The sequence below is a fragment of the Genypterus blacodes genome, unplaced genomic scaffold (assembly GCF_046128005.1).
Source record: "Genypterus blacodes isolate CSIRO-AG114 ecotype Tasmania unplaced genomic scaffold, CSIRO-AGI_Gbla_v1 ptg000053l_1, whole genome shotgun sequence".
NCBI lineage: Eukaryota > Metazoa > Chordata > Actinopteri > Ophidiiformes > Ophidiidae > Genypterus > Genypterus blacodes.
In genome coordinates, this window is record NW_027466865.1 from 1,815,260 (window position 1) to 1,837,500 (window position 22,241).

A 22,241-nucleotide genomic window follows, 5' to 3' on the forward strand; every position below is an offset into this window, starting at 1 on the left:
CAAGTGGAGGTGAGCGTAACTGAACAAGTGCGTGCATGTCAAGAGCTCAGACTTGCCTGGATGAGAAACACATCCTAAAATGAACTTTTAAGACATAACAGATTTATATGGATTTGTAGGAACAGGTAAGTGCATGTGTGTGAGTGGTTGTGTGTGTGCTCTTCTCTGGATTTCCATTTGTCCCCTTGAGCCAAGCACTTCTAAGTGTTGTGTGCAGTGGAAACCCAGCTCTGTTTTCCATTTAGGTTTCAAAAGCACAAACACTTTCAGCCCAGTGCCATCAGATTCTATCACACACACACACACACACACACACACACACACACACACACACACACACACACACACACACACACACACACACACGTGCATGCTAATCGATGGTGCCAGGTTGGTTACATTTATAGCTGCAGGCAGAAATTCAGCAGAGCACATCTTGCTGCAGCACACATGCCGGCTGCACTGCTGAGCCTCTGAAGTCACAACGAATCAAGAAACACACACTGGATTCTGCACAACGTTGCCACACTTCAAAGTTCATGTGTCTTTACTCCATTTTAGAAAATTCATATTGTATACATTAAAAGAAATTGTATATATGTTGAATTTCTGGAGGGAACGTCTCATCTTTTTAAAGAAGTCAATTTGAAAGAGTTCTAATTGTTGAATTCTGTAACAAGAACAAGAAATCTGTTCAAATGTCTTTTTCCCATTGGAAACGCCTGTATAGAAAATAATATGAAACAAACTTGAGCATATCTTCTCTTTTCCTTTTCTTGAAAGTTTAAAAAAAAAAAGCTTCCAAAAATGTGGCGGAAACATTTATCTCAAAAAATACAAGTGTCTGATTGATTCCATTATTTTGTCACACTTGATGGTCCAAGTGATCAGTTCAGCTGCTGCACACCTGGTAAACAACAACCAAGACCATGATTATTGCCTAAATTCACACGTGGCAAATTCAAGCTGAAATCAATAGGAAGTCAAACAGCAGAAACTAGGCACTTTAGAGTGCAGAGAAAGCAGCAGAATAATAACACAGCTTCACTATCTGTATCTGTGTAGAGCCCAGATTAAGCAGCTTTACATTCCAACAAAACACACACCGAAACCGATGTACCTTCACACACAACTAATGAGTGAAATCAGCTGTGGGAGTCTTTATCTGCAGTGGGAAGCTGCCGTCTCCCGGCGCTCCACTGCACACAGCTCTCCCACCCGTATCCCAAACATTTCAGTGGGACGATAAACAGGAGGGCCGGTGCAAAAAATAAACGATTAATACAACTATTTCCAGTCCCAGCTTTATTCCCAGAAAATAACTGAGTGGATATTCTGCATGTACAGTGTCGGTATCTGTCAGTTTGGGTGATCAAGGCTCAGATTGCTGCTGGTTTCCCTCCTCCCGCCTACTTAAACGCATTCATTCCCCGCATGTAACTCGAGCTGTAATTAGATTGTCTGAGCGAACAAAGCGAACGTCTGTCTCTCTTTTTTAGCTTGAATGTAAAATAAGAACATTTTATGCCAACGCTTGGCTAGTTTGCATACTGACACAATGACAAAATGCTGGAATTAAATTATTCAGCCTTAAAATGGCTAAAGCCTGCAAACCAAGATGATCCCACAGTGAATGTTTCACTCATTAATGCAACTTGTGGAAAGTATCTAAAGTCTGATGTGTTTTTTTGTGCTTTCACTTCATTCTAACTCACAGCAGAATGTTGTGATTCTGCCATATGTGGTTCACTTATGGATTTTTCTTAATATTGTCGTCAGGTTTAAGTGGTGGCTTAGTCGCCATGGTTACCCTGCATTGATGTGAGCCTGAGTGACATAAAAACGGGGAAATTAATTTACAAAAGAATGAAAGCAGCTTCTGTAGAAGCCCATCAGTGCAAAACGGGAAGAACAGCACAGTTATTTAAACAAATGACTCTTTGAAGAATGAAACTTAATTTTAATATGGAAAAATAACATTTATGTGATTTCTAAATGGCGTCAGATTTTGAATAATGTCCTGCAATTACAGCATTAAAAGCTTCATTTGTCTTCCAGACAGACAGGCAGACAGAGAGAAAGAGACACTTGCTCAGTCAAACACAGGAAAATGGTGAAGAACTTTATACTTCTCTTTGATTCTGTTCAATCCGCAAATGCTGTGAACCAACAGGGTCGTCGGCCCATCAGAGCGGCCAAAACAGGCAAGGTGCTCGGCGAAGGAAACGAGCCGCCACATCTCGACCCGAGCGGGTTTGGCCCGAAGGTGTCATCCCGTACGTCATCAGCGGAAATTTCAGTGGTAGGTATCACTCACCTACAGGGCAAACACACAGGATGGTACTTCCCAGCATGCATCATCCAACTTCTGCATTTAAACACTCTGAGTGTAGCATTAGTAATCGTAAAACCACAATTTATTGCTGCCAATTTAGGCTGGAGCGGCATGAATGTGCCTCTGTGTTTCATCATGTTCCTGCTCGAAACAGGGACAATGAATACAACTATAATGACTAATGATTCTGAATAAATATAGTACAGCCAGACGGGAAGTTGTCAATTCAAGGGATTTTGTATGAGAAAAGGAAGAAATCAGTTGCAGATTTTCTTCATTCATTTTGATTTCTTAGTTTATTAAACAAGGACAATGCACAATATATATGTACCGGAACCCGAGATGACAAATTGCTCATATTCATCTGTAGTCGCAGGATGGAGTGGTCACGTTATTGGAATTGAAACATGAAATCATATTGGAATTTATTCCAGCATTCTGGAGTATATTTGTCGTTCATTGAGCAGGTCTGCAGGCCTGTGAACAGTCCCTTATGCCCGCCACAATAAAAGCTCAGCGCCATAGCATCTTGTAGATTCCCAAACAGGACGTAAATCCCTGAACATTCCCTCACTGCTTCACGTTAGACGCTTGAGGGTAAATTGTCACAGTTTCAGCGCAACATATTATATCTAACTCATCTTATTTTAACTAAACCCTTCGAAGCTTTTCAACTTGTTTAGCACAGGGTTCCATAAGCCTCCATAGAATGCTGTGCAGACCTGGTAAATGCTGTTTGTGTGTGTGTGTGTGTGTGTGTGGGATTTCACCCTCTCTGCCTCCCTCCCAGGCAGCCAGCGGGCGATATTCCGCCAGGCCATGCGTCACTGGGAGAAGTACACCTGTGTGACCTTCATCGAGAGAACGACAGAGGAGAGCTACATTGTGTTCACCTACCGACCGTGCGGGTGAGTCAGTGGGGCGTTGGGGTCTCCCACAGGGGGGAATTGGACAACGCCCAACCGCCGACGTGCCTCTTAACCTACAGCTAATTATTTCCCTGCTTGGTTGCCTCAGTAGATTTGTACCATTGTTCATCCTCTCCATCCGGGTTGTTATTCCAGCCCCCCAACCGCTCCTGAGAGAGATGTCCATTCAGTGGCCTGGAATGTTCCCTGTGTCTCATCATTGTAGTGCATCACTCCATGTATGACACACAGCCTGTGTGTCATACATGGAGAACAAAACTGCACCCAGAGGAGACAACTCCCTCACCTCCCTCTCTCCATAACCTTTTCCGCTCTTGCTGCACTTGAAGTTCGGCTCAGCGTCCACGAGGCTCTTCTTAAACGCTCAGGGGAAGCGCTTTGTGTGACTCACGCTGTTGCTAAGAGACTATTGACAATCTGTTTTGTAGCGATGCCCTTTTGTTGGGTGTCAACATATTTTTTACACGCTCTCCTGTCAACTTATTCCGGCCAGAACTGTTACAAAGACGTGTTACAGCGAGCGTCCCGGAGGACACCCCATGAACATGAATGTCTTCACCTCACACATTGTGGCATTACACACACTGCTGCTCTCCCTTTTCTATGTATCATTTAACTCTAGCAACTCCTCAGTAAGCGGATGCAGCTCGTAAAACCGAACATTTTCCAGCCAACTGTTGATGGCCATTTTTAGCCTGGTAACTGGCCTCTGGAGCAACAGGGATGACATTATCCACGCAGGCGGCAGCGGTTAGCAGTGGGAATGCCGCACTCTGCTGCATATTCAGCAGGCCCCCATCTGTCCTGTGCAAAGTTCAAGGCGTGTCTCAGGAGAGCCTGGCCGGGCTCGCAGTAATTAGAGAGCGGCCGTCTGGCCCACAGGGCCGTGATGTGTGTGCCCGTCCTCCAGACTCCCACGCCGAACCTTTCATGTCGCGCTGAGATGGAGGAGTGCAGTCAGCCCGCCTCACTCTCAGCATTTGCATTGGCAGATAAATGAATGAATGTCACTGCTGTATGAGCGGACGACGGGTCACTGCCGAAGCGCTGCTGCAAAACAAGCCGGGGGTTGTTGAGATAATGTTGTTCTTGTTACGGGCTTCATTACTTTCACACAGAGCTGAAATATAGGAAGCCGTACACACTGCTCATGCTGCACAGAGCCGCGGCGCACATTCCTCCTTCTCCTCCCCTGGGGACCATGACTTGTTTGGCCTGCCTCTATACTTTCCACTTACTTGTTAGTGAGGTTTTTCATTTACTAAAACATAAAGACTTTGGCTCCCAGACACGAGAGTTTGGCCTCGTTAACACTGCTTCTCTGTTTTTCTGTGTTTGTGTGTGTGTATGTGTGCGTGCCTAGGTGTTGTTCCTATGTGGGTCGGCGTGGAGGGGGCCCCCAGGCCATATCCATTGGGAAAAACTGTGACAAGTTCGGCATCGTGGTGCACGAGCTTGGTCACGTGATCGGTTTCTGGCACGAGCACACGCGGCCCGATCGAGACGAGCATGTCAGCATCATCAAGGACAACATTCAGCCAGGTGGGTGTGCAGACACACTGCTGGGGTCATCAGGCATCCTGCATATGAAGACTCACCTTAGACAAAATGTTTTTAGATCTGTGATCCACATAGTAGCAATTTTGGAGCTTACAACATTAATATTTTAGAGTTTACATTTGCAGACATGCCTCCTCTGCATCAACAGACCGAATCTACTGTATGTGATAATGTATTGGACAGGTTAGACTCAGCTCAGCTCAGTGTTTGAACTGCAGTTTGCGCCTTTTGCTCTCACAGGACAGGAGTATAACTTCCTGAAGATGGAGCCAGGGGAGGTGGACTCTCTGGGAGAAGTCTACGACTTTGACAGCATCATGCACTACGCCAGGAATACATTCTCAAGGTACGAGCCGTGCCAGAGTTCCAGTCCAGTTCAGTTCAGTCCGCCAGACATGAAATCTAGCTGCTCCCTCTTTGATGTGACCTTTTGACCCCTCATCTTTTTCCATTCCCACTCACAGTCGTCCCGTATAACGGCGCCAATCTGTTATGGTCACTGTCTGCGTGCTGCGGTTGAGTAATGTGGCTCGATTCTGAAGGCTTAACAAAGAAAATATGCGTTAAAGGCTCAATTCTTCCTCCAACTGTGCAAAATTTAAAAATGCAGATGAACACATGCAGCCTAAGGACAAACTGCTGGAGTTCTGGAAAGGCTTTCCTGTTACTGGAATGTCTGCACTGCGTTTTAAGCACAAAGTGATGGAAGCTGGTTTCCTGGGAAATGACATTGTCGGGAGCTTTTAAATCTGTCGGTATCTCGCTGTTACAAAGTCGCTGCAGCAAATGTCATTCTTAAGTCCCTTGTCTGACTGCTGCATAATCGAATCTATTAAAGTAACGTTTGTTGGCTATTGTGACATCTACGTGAGCGCTGTTTGAAACGCAACCGGGGAGACTTTCCTCCTCGGTAGGTGGCAGCAGTGCAGGGCAGTCGTGTTTAGGAGTTTAGACGATACCTGCAACAGGAAAGCAGCGCATCCTCAGATCTACAGGCGGAATCCCGGACACGGACCACTACAGTTAGAGTTTAATAAGGTGTAAAAGTTCAATTTTAACCCCCTGTTTTCTACTTTTCCCTTTCCGCAAGCAGCAGTTTGAGGTGAATGAGAGCTTCAAATGCAGAGCGGTTGAGCTAATGATGCGATAAATCTTCCGTGGGGTATTTTCATGGTAATTAGGCCCTGGATGTGAAAGTTATTACACTGCAACTATTCATACGTTTACACCATAACTTTGGGGCGTTTAAAATCCATTAATCTGAAGGCATTAAATTTACACACGAGCAATTTAGGACGAGTAATGGAAAAGTTCTGCTGTCTGAGGGAAATGAACAGTTACCTTTATGAAAATCTCGCAGGCGTTTTCAAACGTGATGCCGACTTGTGAAATTGCCACAAAATTGCAGATTCCCAGAAAAGAAATGGCGTCGGTATTTGTATCGTGAATCAAGCTTTTCCTAACTTATGCAGACATATCAGATGGGGTTTCTGGGATGATTTCTGTGAAGCTGTGTTTGTCTGGGATGAGCCAACTCCTACCTACAGCATGTTCCAATTAAAGCGCCGCTCCTCGCTTCCCCGCTGCTCTAAGCGGCAACAGCCCAGTAAAGCAACATCGATCCTGGGGTTTGAGCTAAGCCCACTAACAGTAAGTCCTGCTTCTTTCCTGCACTGCACTTCCCCAAAGCTCAGTGAAGCTGCTTGTAAAAGGTTGTGAACCACCTCATTATGCTCCAAAAGGCTGTTTGAAGAGGCTTTGATGATTAGCAACATGATCTGCATGCCAGGTTACAGGAGCTCACAGATTTAATGTGTATGTGAGCACTGAAGGCTTTACAGCAGTACCAAGGTGTTATAATGCCCTGCAGCTGATCCTCCCATGTACTCCAAGCACAATTCACTGTAGGTGAAACCCTTATAATCATCAACACGTGTTAAATTATGGAGTAGTGGAAAGTTTAATGTTGTTTCCTTAACACGTGGAACTGCAAATGTGTTGGATGATGGCAGCGTGTTCTGCTCCCATACTGTTTGCGATTGTCACTATCCCTGCCTTTGAAAAGCAGCGCTGTGGATGCTTTTAATGACACTTCACAGCATCCACAGCTGACCTTTATCAGATGTCAGATTCCCTGTCGGATGCCACAGGAAGCCCTTCCAGATGTTGTGCTGTCAGTCAGCAGCACACCGGGGGGGCTGACAAGGTTCAGAGCACAGAGGAAAAACTCTCCTGACAAACACTCGTCTCCTTCTGCAGAGGTCACCAGCTGGGTGACGGCAAAGCCAAAAAAGAGATTCGGGGTAGTTGACTCAGAGGCGGCTTCGGTCGTCATTGTAATCACACGAAGCGGTACCACACTCGCTGCAAAGTGGCATGTTGAGAAGTTTTCCATTCACATGCAAGCTGCTGTGACAGCCGGGGCTTTGCATTAAGCCGTGTAAACGTTGGTTGTTTACCCTCCAGCTGCAGGAGATGTGTTTATGACCTCAGGATTGCGTTATACCTTGCATTTGCGTTTTGATCCTCGCCTCCATTCCCCGGACCCCAAAAAACAACACACCAGCTGATTTCAATGATCGCCACACTCTCAGTCAGAGAGGAGGAGTCAACCAGCGAGTTCAGCTGGAGGAGGTTTGGTCAGCCCACCATGGAATTTGGTTTGAGACCCAAGCTCTATTTGCAAAATGTCACAGATAAACAAAATGGGGGAGCCCTTTGCACAGCTGCAGTGTTCCACCTGAAGCAGGAATGACTTTGACAGCCCTCAGTGAGCCAGCGTGGGCGTCATGCGAGCTGCTACGGGCACACGCGAGTCAAAGCAAAAAGCCAGCGAGCAGGTCCAGACTGCGATCATTACTACCTCACTCTGATATGAGAACCAGCTGTTGGCCTCTCCTTTGTTCCTCCTCAGTTCTCTTCATCAGCTGTATGGGTTTTTTCCCCCCTCCTCTATGCTCCTCTGCGCTCTGTGTTCTCTCGGGCCTCTTCCCAAATCAACTCTGCCATGCTCCTGTGGCAAGCGCATTCTGGGAAGCAGAGAGGGAATCTTTGTCTGAACTCTGGCTGAGTGCGGGCCAATGTACAGAAACGCCTGTCTGGCCCCGCACAGCCAACAGTTAGGTCAAGAAGGCACTGCGGTACACACTCACACTCTCTCTCTCTCTCTCTCTCTCACACACACACACACACACACACACACACACACACACACACACACACACACACACACACAGGAACTGGAATTCTGCAGCATAATGCAATTAAATTAGTCAGGCTTTTAGGTCTGCAGGGATCCCTTTGAGACATGAAAGCACACCACATCTAATGAATGGTTGTTTTGTATTGAACTAATGACATTTTGTGTGTGGTTATGCATCTCGCATAAGATGTCAAATGCGACAGGATGTGCATTTAGCTGCTGTTATTATATTCCAGGAATTGTACTTCATTCACTGTACTTCCTCTGGATCTTGTAAATATGCGGTGAGGGACCGCACCGTGGAGCAGAGCGGCCCTGCCGTGTGTTTTTGGAAGTTTCAATCTGCTGCATTCTATTTTTCGCTACAACTGGCAGTTTGTTGCAATCCCCCTAATTTGTGGAATGTTGTTTCCCCTGGACGATCAATACGGCTGTTTTGACAGAGGAATGGCTGCCGCTGTTGGGGAATGTTTCACAGAGCCGTACGAGCAGACGGGGGCTCCTGTTGGCTTTTCACAAGTCATTCCAAACACTCTCCCCCAACAGAGCCCATTGGCTGATTTACCTGTACCAGTGTGTTCCATTGTTGCTGCATTATTAACCAGCGTGTTAGCGTGGTGTTTTACAGTAAATCACCGTGGGAAGCCGCGGCCTTAGCTGCGGGCGTTGTTGGGAAGATTTCATGGCTGGTCTTGATGTTTTGCCGTGTCTCCTGGGGACGAGCACCGCTGATCTCCCCCCTATGCTTTTTTGTCTGGGGTATGTTACCCGACCCCACGGCTCTGCCACCCCCCCGACCCCCAACTCCTGAGACATTTTTCAGACCGGGTGCATGGAGCGGTGCCAACTCAAATAGAGACCTGCCAGTGTGCCCTTTGTCTGCTCTGACACCGACTGGAGTGGCGTTTTTCACCGGCAGCCAGCATACGGGCTCCTGGAAGCTTGCGGGCAGGCAGGCAGACAGGCAGGCAGAGACAAAACTGTTAGCTCAGGCTGCTATGTTTGCACATGCCTGCCGTTGATAGGCACGTCGCCATGGGAACGAACAGGGGAGCCAGGCCGCTCTTCGCCAATACTTGGGAGAAAATGGAGATGATAAACTAGCAAAGTGTCAAGTGAGACAGCAGTGTGGACAAAAGGTCGACCCGTATGACTCACCGGACGCTTTATGTGATGGAGTTTGTATTCTAATAACAGATGTGTCTGTGGTTCGGGTCGTCACCTTCGGCGCTGATGCAATCTATTTGGATCTCCACCCAGGAATTCTTGAGAAGGGGGCTTAGGCTCTTAGTTGTGGTCCATCTGTACGGCAGACGTGTGAAGCCATGATGTCAGCGTTAACCTCAGGAACAGACCGCACGACCCCAAGACTCACTGCAAGCCTGCGACCCCTTGACTGCAACTGACCAGCCGTTACCTTTTATGAGAATAGATCTGCAGCTGTCATCCTGGAAACAGTATTTCAGAGTAAAAACTGACTTCTGCAATCTAACGCAGACAAACACTTTCACTCTGGTGCGAAAATGGATGTGAAGGAGCTCATTCAAACTCAGGCCCCAGAGAGCCAGATGAGAAAACTGGCGCATACTGGAGCATCCAGAGCTGCTTTCACATCTCCATATAGCATCAACATTCGAATGTACGCGGTTGGAAAGTGATAATGATCAAGCAGAGACCTGAGTCAACCTAATGCTCACCAGTTCCATATTAATACTATTTGGAGATTAAGTGTGTGACAAATGTTGCCATCAATAAACTAAATCTGATCCTATTTTAGAGGTAATTTATGCTGATTGATTAGTTCAGAGCCCGACATGGGTATGAAACTTTATCTGCATCCATTTTGAAATCCATCACAAGTTCTCCTTCTGCTGTCCGTGACCGCAGCTTTAACCTCCTTCAGCACCGAAACTTACTCACCTGAGTTGGCCCCTCAACACTTTTATCTCTTCCCAAACAGATCAGCTGGAAAGTGGCTTAATGGTCATGATGATGATGATGATGAGGATAATGATGATAATGGCAATGGTGTCATATTAGCTATGAAAGATGTTTTTCACAGCCAAGAAAGCGACTCCTCTGAAACTGGGACCTATCGTCTCATCTGCAGTCTGAGTCTCTTGCATATTTGCCTGAAGTGTCTTGAATCGAAAGGAAATTATTAAAAACCTCTGCATGGTTCTATGTTTTTCTGTTCTGTTTTTCAAATCTCTGTCTAAAATGCTAAAAAGTGTCTGGAGGTTCGCGGCTTTGATAAATCTCAATTCTTCAGAGACGTAATAACACTGTCAGCAGTGACTGATGGGGGGGATAACTCCGTTCATCTCTGAGTAAATATGACCTGCATGTTGTAATGCTTAGTGGGATTGTATGAATGGCGTCTCTGGGGTTTTGGTGGGGCATTAACAGCTGTCACTCTGTCTGAATTACAGAGGCATCTTCCTGGACACCATCCTGCCGCGCTACGATGTGAACGGAGTGCGACCACCGATTGGCCAGAGAACCAGACTGAGCAAAGGGGATATTGCACAGGCACGCAAACTCTACAAATGCTCCAGTAAGACCAAAATGACAGATCTGTCTGCTATGGGTTTTTCCTGTCTATTTTTACATGCATACACTATATCACACACACACACACACACACACACACACACACACACACACACACACACACACACACACACACACACACACACACACACAGAGAGCTCCTCCTGCCTTTCCAAGATGCAGCTCACATTTATTGATGTGGTGTGGTTCCTTGGCTACGGCTTCTGCGACTCCCTAAGCCAGGAGGAGTGTAAACACTACCCAGGGACAGGAAGTTTGTCATCACTCTTCCCCCAGAAAGACGCAAATGCACAGCTGGTCCTGAGAGGACGAGAACTAAAATGCACCCGGGTCGACACAATGCAGCGCTGAAACTGTAAACTGTGCAACTCCGCCGCCAAGGAGACTCGAGTCTTGACTTTCTGAACCGTCCGCATTGTTTAAGCTTACAGAGAGGAGCAGGAGGATTCTTAATGCTGCTGGCAAAACAAAACCATACAAGTAAACTGAATTTATAGCATTAACAGATGTACGTTTAGGATCGACCATCTGCTGAATGGATTTGTTGTCAAGACGGTTAATTGTGGGTCAGGCGAGGATAGCTGAGCTGTCAGCCTCACATTAAAGCTCAATGAGCAAACAGTGATGGACACCAGAGACGGACCAGCCACTGTGGTTTTACTGTAGATGGGGAAGGTTTTACCCATAAATGGCTGTGGATGGTGAAGTTTTCTAAATAAAGTCTGAGTGAGTCTCTGTCTCTCTCTCTCTCTCCCTCTGTCTCTCTCTCTCTCAATCTGTCTCTCGTGAGGGAGCAGATGATGTGGCGCACATTGTGGGGGATGAGGTAGTGAAACACTCCACGTGTGTGAAAGGGAAAAAAAAAACCCTCTAAAGAGCTGCGGATATCCCACTCCGGCACCATTCCTGGTAGAGTTTGTCATCCCTTAGTCTGTGCCCGGCTGCTTGTTAACGGTGGACTATTGGCAAACTTTCTGCCAGGCATTATTACACAGATCTCACAGCTCAGGCCTGCTTGTTTTACTGCTTACATACGGTCCTCCAGGGAAGCGGTGAATGTAAACAGCTCGGGGGGAGGGGGTGGGGTTTGCTTACTCCCACTAGATGCTGAGCTCCGTAAAAGAAAACAAAGAGGTAATAATCTGCATACATCCTGGAGACAAGACACAAATTCCCTCCTCTCTCTCTCATTTCCTCCCCGTCTTAATTAGGCAAATTTCTCTCCCACTTGGCATCGACGCCCTTCAGTCTTTTCCACGGATCTGTTCCGTGATGGCCGCGTATGCCCGGTTGGAACGGGTCCCAGATCACACGCTTGGGTTTTGACAGTCCAAACGAAGGCTGGTTTGTAAGTGGGAAGTGTGTACATAATGCATCACGTCCTCCAGAGGGGCCGGGTTATTTATAGCGGGCAGGGTTTATTTTCAGAGGATGCTTGGAGGAAAAGTGTCACATGCGGCCCCCCCCCCCCTTTTGTGCGATCATCATCTGGAGTAAGTGGAGCTGGGGGGCAGCGGTGAGGAAAGGGAATATTATCAGCAGATGTTGCCTTTGAACATTAAAGCGCTGCCCTTTGCTTTCTGTGTTATAACTCCGCCGTCACGCATGCAAGCTTCCAGGGGGATTTACTTCAGAGCTGTGTGTCTGTGGGAATCAATGGCTTAGGTGTTATCAGGCAGAAACGTTCACGTGTGTGTGTGTGTGTGTGTGTGTGTGTTTTTCTCTGGACAGGATGTGGGGACAGTCTGCAGGACAGCAGCGGGAACTTCTCCTCTCCTGGTTTCCCGAATGGATACTCGGCCTACATGCACTGCATCTGGAGGATCTCAGTCACGCCGGGGGAGAAGGTATGAACGAGTGAGCATATGGAAACCCCGCCTGCCAACTCACAGACACCTCGGTTATACGTTGACATAGCTGTGACCCCCGCCTTATTAGCACTGTGTGACCTTTGACCCCATGTCGTGTCCTGTTGTTTTTTTTTGTTTTTTCTTTAGATTGTTCTGAACTTCACCTCCATGGATCTGTACAGGAGTCACCTGTGCTGGTACGACCATGTAGAGATTCGAGATGGATACTGGAGGAAGGCGCCGCTCAAAGGTCGGTATTGGAGGATCACGATCAAATTATACATAAGTGTATGGTTTTTTTAATGAATAGCTTGTAAGAAATGTGCCTTCTGTTGAATTGAGCTTTTAAATCAATACTTAAAATGATGCAATGTTAGGAAATGCAACGATTTGGGGGAAATTACAACTGAGCTGGGGCGTTGACTTATCAGGTCTGTAGCGGTCCTGTAGTCTGTACAATGGACCCTCAGAGACCCGCAGACGTGCTTACCGTTGCCTCAGAAAGTGTTTTTTTCCGTTTAGAATGTATCTGGAAATGCCTGCAGCTCTCATGCATCTCTATCCTGTAGTAGCTTCACAGAGAAGCAATTCAAACATCAGTTCAAATATATACTGTTGTTTGTCGGCCAAAGATTGAACAAACTGCAAACTTTAATAAGCAAGAGTAAACTCACAGAGCCGTGCACAGACGAGAGGAGGAGGAGGAATACTTTTGAATGTGCACTTGGGAAAAATGATGCCAAGTTTTTGAGAGCCACACACAGATTGCAGGGAGTAAACAATATAAAGAAAATGATCAAAACGCTAAGCTGTGAAGTATTTGTTTACAGACGGAAAGACAGAAGTGCACCAAATGTTAATCTGTACGTTTGAATGGAGGAGCCAAGTTCCAGAATGCTGCACTATACCACAACAACTCTGAGTTTGGTGCTTCTTTATTGTTGTTTTCACAGCCTGTGCTTGAATATTGTCCTCTCATGTCCTCTTCCAACACGTCCAGCTCAGGAGTTTATAAGCCATTCAAAGTTTTGTAGGTGCGTTTCAGAGCTGCAGGTAAAGTAGCCGTCACCTTTTTATGCCTTCTGTACCACTCCAGGTCGTTTCTGTGGCGATAAGCTGCCCGAGCCGATCATCTCCACCGACAGCCGGCTGTGGATCGAGTTCCGCAGCAGCAGTAACTGGGTGGGCAAAGGTTTCTCTGCCGTGTACGAGGGTAAGCGCCCATTCCTCCGGCTAAAAAATGTGCCTGAGAGCTGCTCTTAGACGCTGTAACATTCACGGGGTTTTGGCTCCTTTACTGCTGATGTGTCAGGAACTTTACGCTGCATTAATCAGATTTTGGCCGGCCTTCACCATCAGCTCCATTGTTTCCAGACCCGGCCTTGCAGAGTGATTGTGTGTGTGTGTGTGTGTGTGTGTGTGTGTGTGTGTGTGTGTGTGTGTGTGTGTGTGTGTGTGTGTGTGTGTGTGTGTGTGTGTGTGTGTGTGTGTGTGTGTGTGTGATGGTGGAGGCATTTCAAGTAATCTGCACTCTGTAAATCACAATACTGAGCACACATTTTTTTGCAGCATGTGTTGAGGATATTGCTGTCCAGGGAGTGCCACAAATTGTTTTTTATTGTCACGTGCAGCCATCTGTGGCGGGGAGGTGAAGAGGGACAACGGGCAGATCCAATCCCCCAACTATCCCGACGACTACAGGCCCAACAAAGTGTGTGTGTGGAAGGTTTCTGTGGCGCAGGGTTACCATGTGGGCCTCACCTTCCAGTCTTTTGAGGTAAGACGTCTCACCAGGGTTATTTATGCACTCACGCCATGTTTTTGCAGGGTGGAGGATATTATGACTGGAGGTTTTTGCTAACGTGGAGCTCTAACCTCAGTCACCTCACCGCGTGTCCTTCCCCAGATTGAGAGACATGACAGCTGTGCTTATGACTACCTGGAAGTGCGCGACGGCAACTCTGAGAACAGTCCTCTGCTGGGCCGCTTCTGTGGCTACGACAAGCCAGACGACATCAAAACCAGCTCCAACCAGCTGTGGCTGAAATTTGTGTCGGATGGCTCCGTCAACAAGGCCGGCTTTGCTGCCAACTTCTTCAAAGGTCAGAGGTTCAGGATTGTGGAAGTTGTGAACTTCTTATGGAAACATTTCAGAATCTGTATTTCTGATGTGACACTTTCCTGTCATGGCTCTCTCTCCCCTTCTCTCTGTGGTTGATGTATTACACTGGTGTCTGTTATTTAGTTTAGTTTGTCCCACTTGCTCTGTCGGATTCCGTCGGACCCCCTTCCTTTATGGCTCTGCTGCCGTTGTGGAGGATATCTCTTGTAAGCTATGGAGCCAGGGGGGCCGCCTGAAAGGGTCCCTAACACGTCTCTGTGCTTTCAGAGATGGACGAGTGCTCCAAGCCGGACAATGGTCGCTGTGAGCAACGCTGTGTCAACACGCTGGGCAGCTACAAGTGTGCCTGCGACCCGGGCTATGAGCTAGCCGCCGACAAGCGCAGCTGTGAGGGTAAGTATTGGGAGAAATGACACCAGCCTGTCTTGCTGTGTAATTTACATGCTACAGAACTGTACACAGTTATCTTCCACTATACAATCAGCACAGTCAAGCGTGGAAGCCAGAGGAGAAGCCTGCAGCGAGGTCTTAGTCACAACAATGCAAGCAGTATTGTTTACCACGGATTCTGTGTTGTTGTTGAAGGGCAAACTACTAGTTTACAAGTTGTACAATATCAGTTGCACTATCTAACCACAGTCTGCCCATAGAGGAGCTCAGCTATCACTACATCAATATCATGTTTGCGATAGCTTTTGTGGAAAATAGAAAATACATTTGGAGTGGCAGAAATCTGTAAAGACGATGGAAGGACCACAAAACTACTTAACTGTGAAATGAAATAGGTATGTCCTATAAGTGCATCAGCGTCAAACCCCCAATACTGTGGTCAGTTATGTGTCCTAGGTCATTCTGTGTTGGGTAGAAAAGAAAACAGTGCAAGTTTAGATAATGGATGTTGAATATAATTCCACCTAAATTCATAAACTGTGTATCTGCATTAGCAAGTTAAACAGTTATGTCAACACTGCGCATCAAAAATAGCTGAGTAAGTGGCGACTTCCATCCACATCGGATGCAAAAATAGCTGAGGAATGCGACCTACAGCCATTTCCTCAATCTGTGGATATATAAACATTGACAGAATGTCAACTTTCATAGTTCAGACGTCAACACATTGCAGCTATAGTGACATTACTGTAGTAACACGTTTAAGAAATCAGTGCCGCGTTTTAATTTTAGCTGCGCTCAAATGAGGACGCAGGTCGAGCTGCACTTTCATATCGGCTTACTGACGCAAGCTTGGTTTCCTGTGTGTCCAGCTGCCTGTGGAGGCTTCATCACCAAGCTGAACGGGTCGATCACCAGTCCGGGCTGGCCCAGAGAGTACCCCCCCAACAAGAACTGCATCTGGCAGCTGGTCGCCCCCACACAGTACCGCATCACTCTGCTCTTTGACGTCTTCGAGACTGAGGGCAATGACGTGAGCACTGGGGTTTTTAGGAATCGGCGCGGGGTGGGTTTGTTCTGTGTTTTCTCTCTCTCTGTAATTGCACAGTGGCTGCTCTTCTGCTGTTTATAGCAAATAAACTTCCTTGTGTTTCGTCGTTAAAGTCAAATAAAAGGTCTCGCGCCACAAGAGGCGGCACGTTCACATGCTGCCTTTCTCTGCTCAGGTTTGCAAGTATGACTACGTGGAGGTGCGCAGCGGGCTCTCTGCAGATTCCAGACTACACGGGAAGTTCTGTGGGGCGGAGAAGCCAGAAGCCATTACCTCCCAGTACAACAACATGCGCATCGAGTTCAAGTCAGACAACACAGTGTCCAAAAAAGGCTTTAAAGCTCAGTTCTTCTCAGGTGAGCCTTCTGACTGTGTGTGTTGTGCACATCACCGCATCTGTTTACACTCTCATTTCGTGGAAGAAGTTATTTAGCCAATCTCACGTATGTCCTCCTTGCTTTGTCAGACAAAGACGAGTGCTCCAAGGAGAACGGCGGCTGTCAACACGAGTGCGTCAACACCTTCGGAAGCTACAGCTGCCAGTGCAGGAGCGGCTTTGTGCTGCACGAGAACAAGCACGACTGTAAAGAAGGTACCAAAGCTGGACATTTCCTCATCAGGGTCAATGGAGCCCATGAGTGGAGTCTGAAGGTTGGGCTGTTTGTGTTTGGCGGTGAGCGTCTGTGTTGACTCTGATGTCTCTCTGCAGCCGGCTGCGATCACACGGTGAACAGTGTGAGCGGTGTAATCACCAGCCCCAATTGGCCAGATAAATATCCCAGCAAGAAAGTGTGTACCTGGGTCCTCACCACCACGCCTGGCCACCGCATCAAAATCGTACGTAATCATCATCTTACTTGTCAGCCTGATGCTTTTGTTTGTAGCTTTTTTGGCCACTGAAGGCATCTGGACATTAGTTGGCAAGCTGAATGCAGCTACTGATAATGAGGTTTGGCTTCTCTTGTTGTTGTTGCTATAAAATCCAACCTGGGAGAACGCAAACACTTATTTGGGTGATATTTTTAAATGTCTGTCCCAGTGTCTGTCTGACTGTTGCTCAATTTTGCAATTCACACCAGGTCAATGTAAACCTCACTGTTGACACACATTATTTTGGTACCTTTGTTATTCACTGAAACATCTCGTTGGGTCCCAGACCTTCAATGAGATTGACATGGAGGCTCATTTGGAGTGTACCTACGATCACATCGACATCTACGACGGGCGAGATGCCAAAGCGCCGAGCATGGGACGGTTCTGTGGCAGCAAGAAGCCCCCACCTCTCACGTCTAGCGGCAACAAGCTGTTCATCCGCTTCTTCTCTGATAACTCTGTGCAGAAGAAAGGGTTCGAGGCCTCGCACACTGCAGGTAGGACGCCGTCATAACACTCATGGCACAGATGATGAGAAAATGTTGAGTGATGATGAGTTATTTTCTGTCCACAGAGTGCGGAGGTCGTCTGAAGGCTGAAGTCAAGACCAAGGACCTGTTCTCTCATGCCCAGTTTGGGGACAATAACTACCCAGGAGCCTCTGACTGTCAGTGGGTGATCTCGGCGGAGAAGGGCTACGGCGTGGAGCTCATCTTCCAAACCTTTGAGATTGAAGAGGAGGCGGACTGCGGCTACGACTACATGGAGCTCTTCGACGGGGCGGACACAAAGTCCCCACGCCTGGGACGTTACTGCGGCTCAGGGGTAAGAACCATCTCTCGCAACCTGGAACTCCTTTTCCCAGATTTTTCAACCCATGCATTTCTGTTTTACCCGGCATACAAATAATTGTGTTAGAATTTATTAAGTAAAACCTTCCCCAGTAGATTATTCCAAATGGGTCTGATTTACCTTGGGGCCCTTTATTCCACTCCATACTCCGACTTTAATCGCTCTAAATTGAAATGAAGTTCCTCTGGGTTTTGGAGTACTACTTTGGAGGCAGTTGGAGGTCAATACAAGCCGTCACACCCCGGATGCCGACAGCCTTTCAGAATCCCTCTGCCTGGGGTTGTAACTGAAAGTCAATCGGCCATTGCTGAGTTCTGCAGAGTTTAGAGCGAGAAGGCCAGCGGGGAATAGGAAAGCAAGTTTCCTCAGGTCAGGGAGCAGCTAGATTTCATTTACACACTTCAGTAATAAGCTCTGACGTTTTACTGAAGCCTGGTCCTATGAATCAGTAGCCGGAGGGGACATAACAGTCTCTGTACCCCAGGGAGCAGCAACTCAATCAAGTTTCTTTTTATAAAACGGGTCACAATAAACTGACATAATCAGTCCAAAGTAGGGTGAAATCTCATTATGGTGCAGGGAAAGGCCTCCGTTTAGCCCACGGGCCTCTCTCAATTAAACCACATTTCGCTGGGTCAACAATAAAATTTGTAGGCCGCTTTGTTCGTCACGTTTTAGGTACTGAACCTTATTAAGAATTATTTGTCTGTTCCAGGTATAAGTTCTGAATGGCAGCCTGAATTGTTAATGTTGTGTTTTGCATGTGGTTGCACAAGCTGTGGTTGCTGTGGCGAGGCAGCCGCTGTCTGTTGTTGCAGCTGCCTGAGCACCTTAACAAACTAATTATTTTGCATTGTGTTCTGATTTATTATTCATGTGATATCAGTATTCTGGTAAGCAGTCGGCTCACATTTGCATCTATCCTGCACTGGCATAATGCAACGAATGATTTGATTTCCTACAAGACAGTTTAGTTGTGTTTGTGCTAAAGAGAGTAGAAATGCAGGAAGTACATGGATTAATGTCTCCTGGCATAATGTCAGCCAGAGTCCTAATCCAAACAGAGATGAGAGAGTCTGAACCCTCACCTGGTCTCTGGCTGTGACACAATTAGCACTTCTGCTGCAGTCACAAGTCATTTATCATGGTGACTGGTTTACTTTCAGTGTGGACCTGTAAGAACTCCCTCATTTAACTCAAGCGCAGCCGTAGAACCAGAGAGTGACGCCTTTCAAATGAATCTGTTTTGTCCCGTCTGACAGCCTCCGGAGGAGATCTACTCGGCCGGTGACTCCATTGTCATCAAGTTCCGCTCCGACGATACAATCAACAAAAAAGGATTCCACGTCCGCTACACCAGCACCAAGTTCCAGGACACACTGCACTCACGCAAGTGACCAGCAGGGGCCAGAAGGGGCCGCGCGGGGCTGAGGGGCAAACGGAGGGGCCCCCAAGGGAGGCGCCAGCCTCACGCTCGGAGACCTTCGGCCACCAAGATGAATCAGATAAGACAGAACAGCCGCAAGACCACCAACCGCACCTCAGCTCCTAGGGGCTCTAGCTCCCCCCACAGACTGTGAGGAGTAAAGCCATTCTGCAGTACACCTTGTTTTTACGTTTTTATGGTTAGGATTGGGGTGGGAGGGTGAACGTCCGTTGTAGGCGGATAATGGGGGGAAATGTATTGACCCGGTCCCCTCCAGATTTTTTTTGTTTCTTTCTTTTTAAAACTTGCCTCGTAAAAAGAGGCACAGTGGAAAACAGTGGATTCTCAGGACCTGTAGGAAGGCAGGCATCAGCTGGACAGATCCCTGCTTTTGTCGGGCCAGCCCACCATCGAAAGGGGGGGAGAGGAGGAATTGCTCTCCTCTCCTCACACACTCATCCCTTTCTTTCAAGGATTCCTATCCGTAGGAGGATTAGAAGGACATGACTTGAGATTTTGATACTGTATGTCAGTCAGTTGCATGTAATTACAAGGAGAGAAGGAAACTGTACAGTGACAACACCAGCATTTGTAATTGGCATTGTCCTGGCAACCAGTGGAAAGATTCTCGTTGTTACTATTAACAAGGAAATTAAGGAAGCAGTTATTATATTAAAGGACTAATAAATGAAATGTGGTCCATGTCTTCTGGTTGGTAATTGCTTGCCTGATGACCGGCTATTACTGTACCTCCATGTATAAATTAATGTGTATGATCAAAGGGAACATGTGCTTTTTTCAGCTCAAACCAGTTAGCACTTTAAAGTGAATTGTTCCAAAATCACGAGCTTATGAATTTTTGTGAAATGCAATGTCAGTTCACTTCTTTTTAAATGCATTTTATCTCTTCTTATTCCTCATTGTTTTTTTTATTAAATTGCTCCATTTAGTTCCTCAGGCATACTTGAACATTGTGTGTGCCCTGTGACATGGGGTAATAAAGTTATGACTTATGTTTCAGTGTTGATTTACAGTTTTGATGTAAAATAATTTCTCTCCAGAGGAAATGCCTTTTCTTGCAACAATGAAGTATTTCTCAAGATCCAAATGAGCCTCGGTATTTATTGTTAAAGTAATTACATATATAATGTAAAGGTGGAACGGTACTGTAGAAATTAGCCCTAGAATTGCCTTCTAATGTATAGCCATTGGTCTATGTTGAATATACCATGTTGCTCACACGTTCTTTTTCTCCATTTATTTCTCACTCTGCAGTATGAGAATGTCGCTGTGTGAACAATAGTTTGCCATAGCTGTTTGTCTGACCTTTCTTCAGTGAAATCTGTTTGTGGATTTTTGGGTAAGATAGTCTTGGCTCTACGTTTACTTCCATTACACAACAACACTGACTTTGCACCTTTGCCATTGCTACACTGAGACTGAGCCGGTACATGCAGTTGTAATGGGTAGGTGAGGTGAGAATGTTGAGTGTCTCAAATTTCCCCAATTTTTATTTATGCCTGAAAGTTTTGCAGCAGTTCCCAATTTCCCCATTGACAACATTTCTTGTTTATCGAAGAACAGACCTCATCATATTTTTCCTTCCTTCAGCTTTTATCGTTGAAGCAATCACTGAATGATCTTCTCCAGGGGAAATCATATGCAGGTCAGGGACGCCCCTGTCTATTTATCCGTCACACTACTTCAAATGAATCATCTCCACCCAGAAAGTATAACAAAAATTCTGTCACGGCATGAATATGATAAATAAGTTCGACCCCGAGAGAGAAGATAAACGGCAACAATTCAGGGGAATGAGAGGTTTTGAAAATGGATTTGTGCTTTTGTTACACTGGTTGGTTGACTTCTCAGCAATAACACCACATGACAGGAAATTTAAGATTATTTATTTTACAGGCGCAACAGTAAAAATAGATTTTTATCTGCTGCAGTTTACAAATGAGGCCATAAATGAATAACCTCACATTTAAAACAACATAATTGATTCAGGTCTGGTTGCGCAATCTTTCACCAATACCCTCACACCACACTGCAGAGCCACAGAGATCCATTGTTGACAGAATAATATCATCAAAACCTATTAAACTGCTCATAAGACCGATCTTATGAGTTCATCATCTGTAACGTTCATAACTACAAATTAAAAATAGCTTTGGATCGAAAACAAGCTGCTTGCCAGCCAATAATGTCACAAAGGCAGCACATCTGAGGAACAATAAGCAGCAGACGGTTCGAGCTGCCAAACAAAGTTAATCAAAATCAATTCAATGACTTACCAGAGAAAAACTACCCGAACAAACACGCAGAAGTGATATTCGGGTGATTTTTCATTTGTATTTCCTTCTCTGTTATATTTAGAACCAAGTCTGGCAGTGTGGGTGGAAACATCTTCTTAACGCAGTGATACACTGCATCTTGAAGGTTGGTCTCACTTTGTTGATCAAATTAGGATTGATCCCACTTATCGGTGAAGGTGTGACCAGGTGCATCTGTTTGAGTTAATTAGAGGAGGGGGAGGGGCGACGCAAACCAGGAAACCAGGTAAGACCAGAGCTTACCTCACATCTTATTTAGCTGCTAGTGCAAACAGAAAGATTTGTGATGAAATGTTCCATAATCCTGATCAATCTTAGAGGTGAAGTTCTAAACCTGTTGATGCGCAAAATGACTTCTCAGTGTGCATGTGTAGACACTGTGGCAGCGCAGATTTCTTACGACATGCGTAGGAATGTTATTAAAAGGATAAGGATCCTTAATGTGGACGTGTTTCAACTGATCCTTAAGTAAAATAACATCAGAGACCATGAATAAATGAGGTTAAATTATCTGCTAATAGTCTTAGATTTGGTATCTGTAGCCGCTTGTGTTCTGTGTTTTAATCTTGCTGGCACAGAGGTCCATTTTGTTGACGTGGAGATCACAGATTTGACCTTGAATGTCAGCATTTAGTGGTCAGGATAAGGGCTCTGCCAACGCACTCAGTTTCAAGTTTCAAGCAAGTTTTTGGGTTCATTAATGATTTCTGTTTGGCCTTCAGCACAAGACTGAAATGTATT

General features: G+C 46.2%; 1 protein-coding gene across 1 annotated transcript in view; it reads left to right on the forward strand.

Annotated features, from left to right (window-relative positions):
• Window positions 1–20,405, forward strand: part of bmp1a (bone morphogenetic protein 1a) — a 29,211-nt gene extending 8,806 nt beyond the window's left edge. The window contains exons 3-20 of the mRNA XM_076150631.1: window positions 2,174–2,302; window positions 3,126–3,243; window positions 4,628–4,806; window positions 5,065–5,170; window positions 10,459–10,583; window positions 12,332–12,447; window positions 12,598–12,700; window positions 13,547–13,663; window positions 14,082–14,227; window positions 14,357–14,552; window positions 14,840–14,965; window positions 15,835–15,995; window positions 16,189–16,369; window positions 16,480–16,605; window positions 16,723–16,850; window positions 17,170–17,383; window positions 17,461–17,711; window positions 19,001–20,405. Coding sequence (XP_076006746.1) covers window positions 2,174–2,302; window positions 3,126–3,243; window positions 4,628–4,806; window positions 5,065–5,170; window positions 10,459–10,583; window positions 12,332–12,447; window positions 12,598–12,700; window positions 13,547–13,663; window positions 14,082–14,227; window positions 14,357–14,552; window positions 14,840–14,965; window positions 15,835–15,995; window positions 16,189–16,369; window positions 16,480–16,605; window positions 16,723–16,850; window positions 17,170–17,383; window positions 17,461–17,711; window positions 19,001–19,135 — 2,657 coding nt within the window. The 3' untranslated portion in view covers window positions 19,136–20,405. The remainder of the gene's footprint in view (window positions 1–2,173; window positions 2,303–3,125; window positions 3,244–4,627; window positions 4,807–5,064; window positions 5,171–10,458; window positions 10,584–12,331; window positions 12,448–12,597; window positions 12,701–13,546; window positions 13,664–14,081; window positions 14,228–14,356; window positions 14,553–14,839; window positions 14,966–15,834; window positions 15,996–16,188; window positions 16,370–16,479; window positions 16,606–16,722; window positions 16,851–17,169; window positions 17,384–17,460; window positions 17,712–19,000) is intronic.
• The last annotated feature ends 1,836 nt before the right edge of the window (window positions 20,406–22,241 follow it).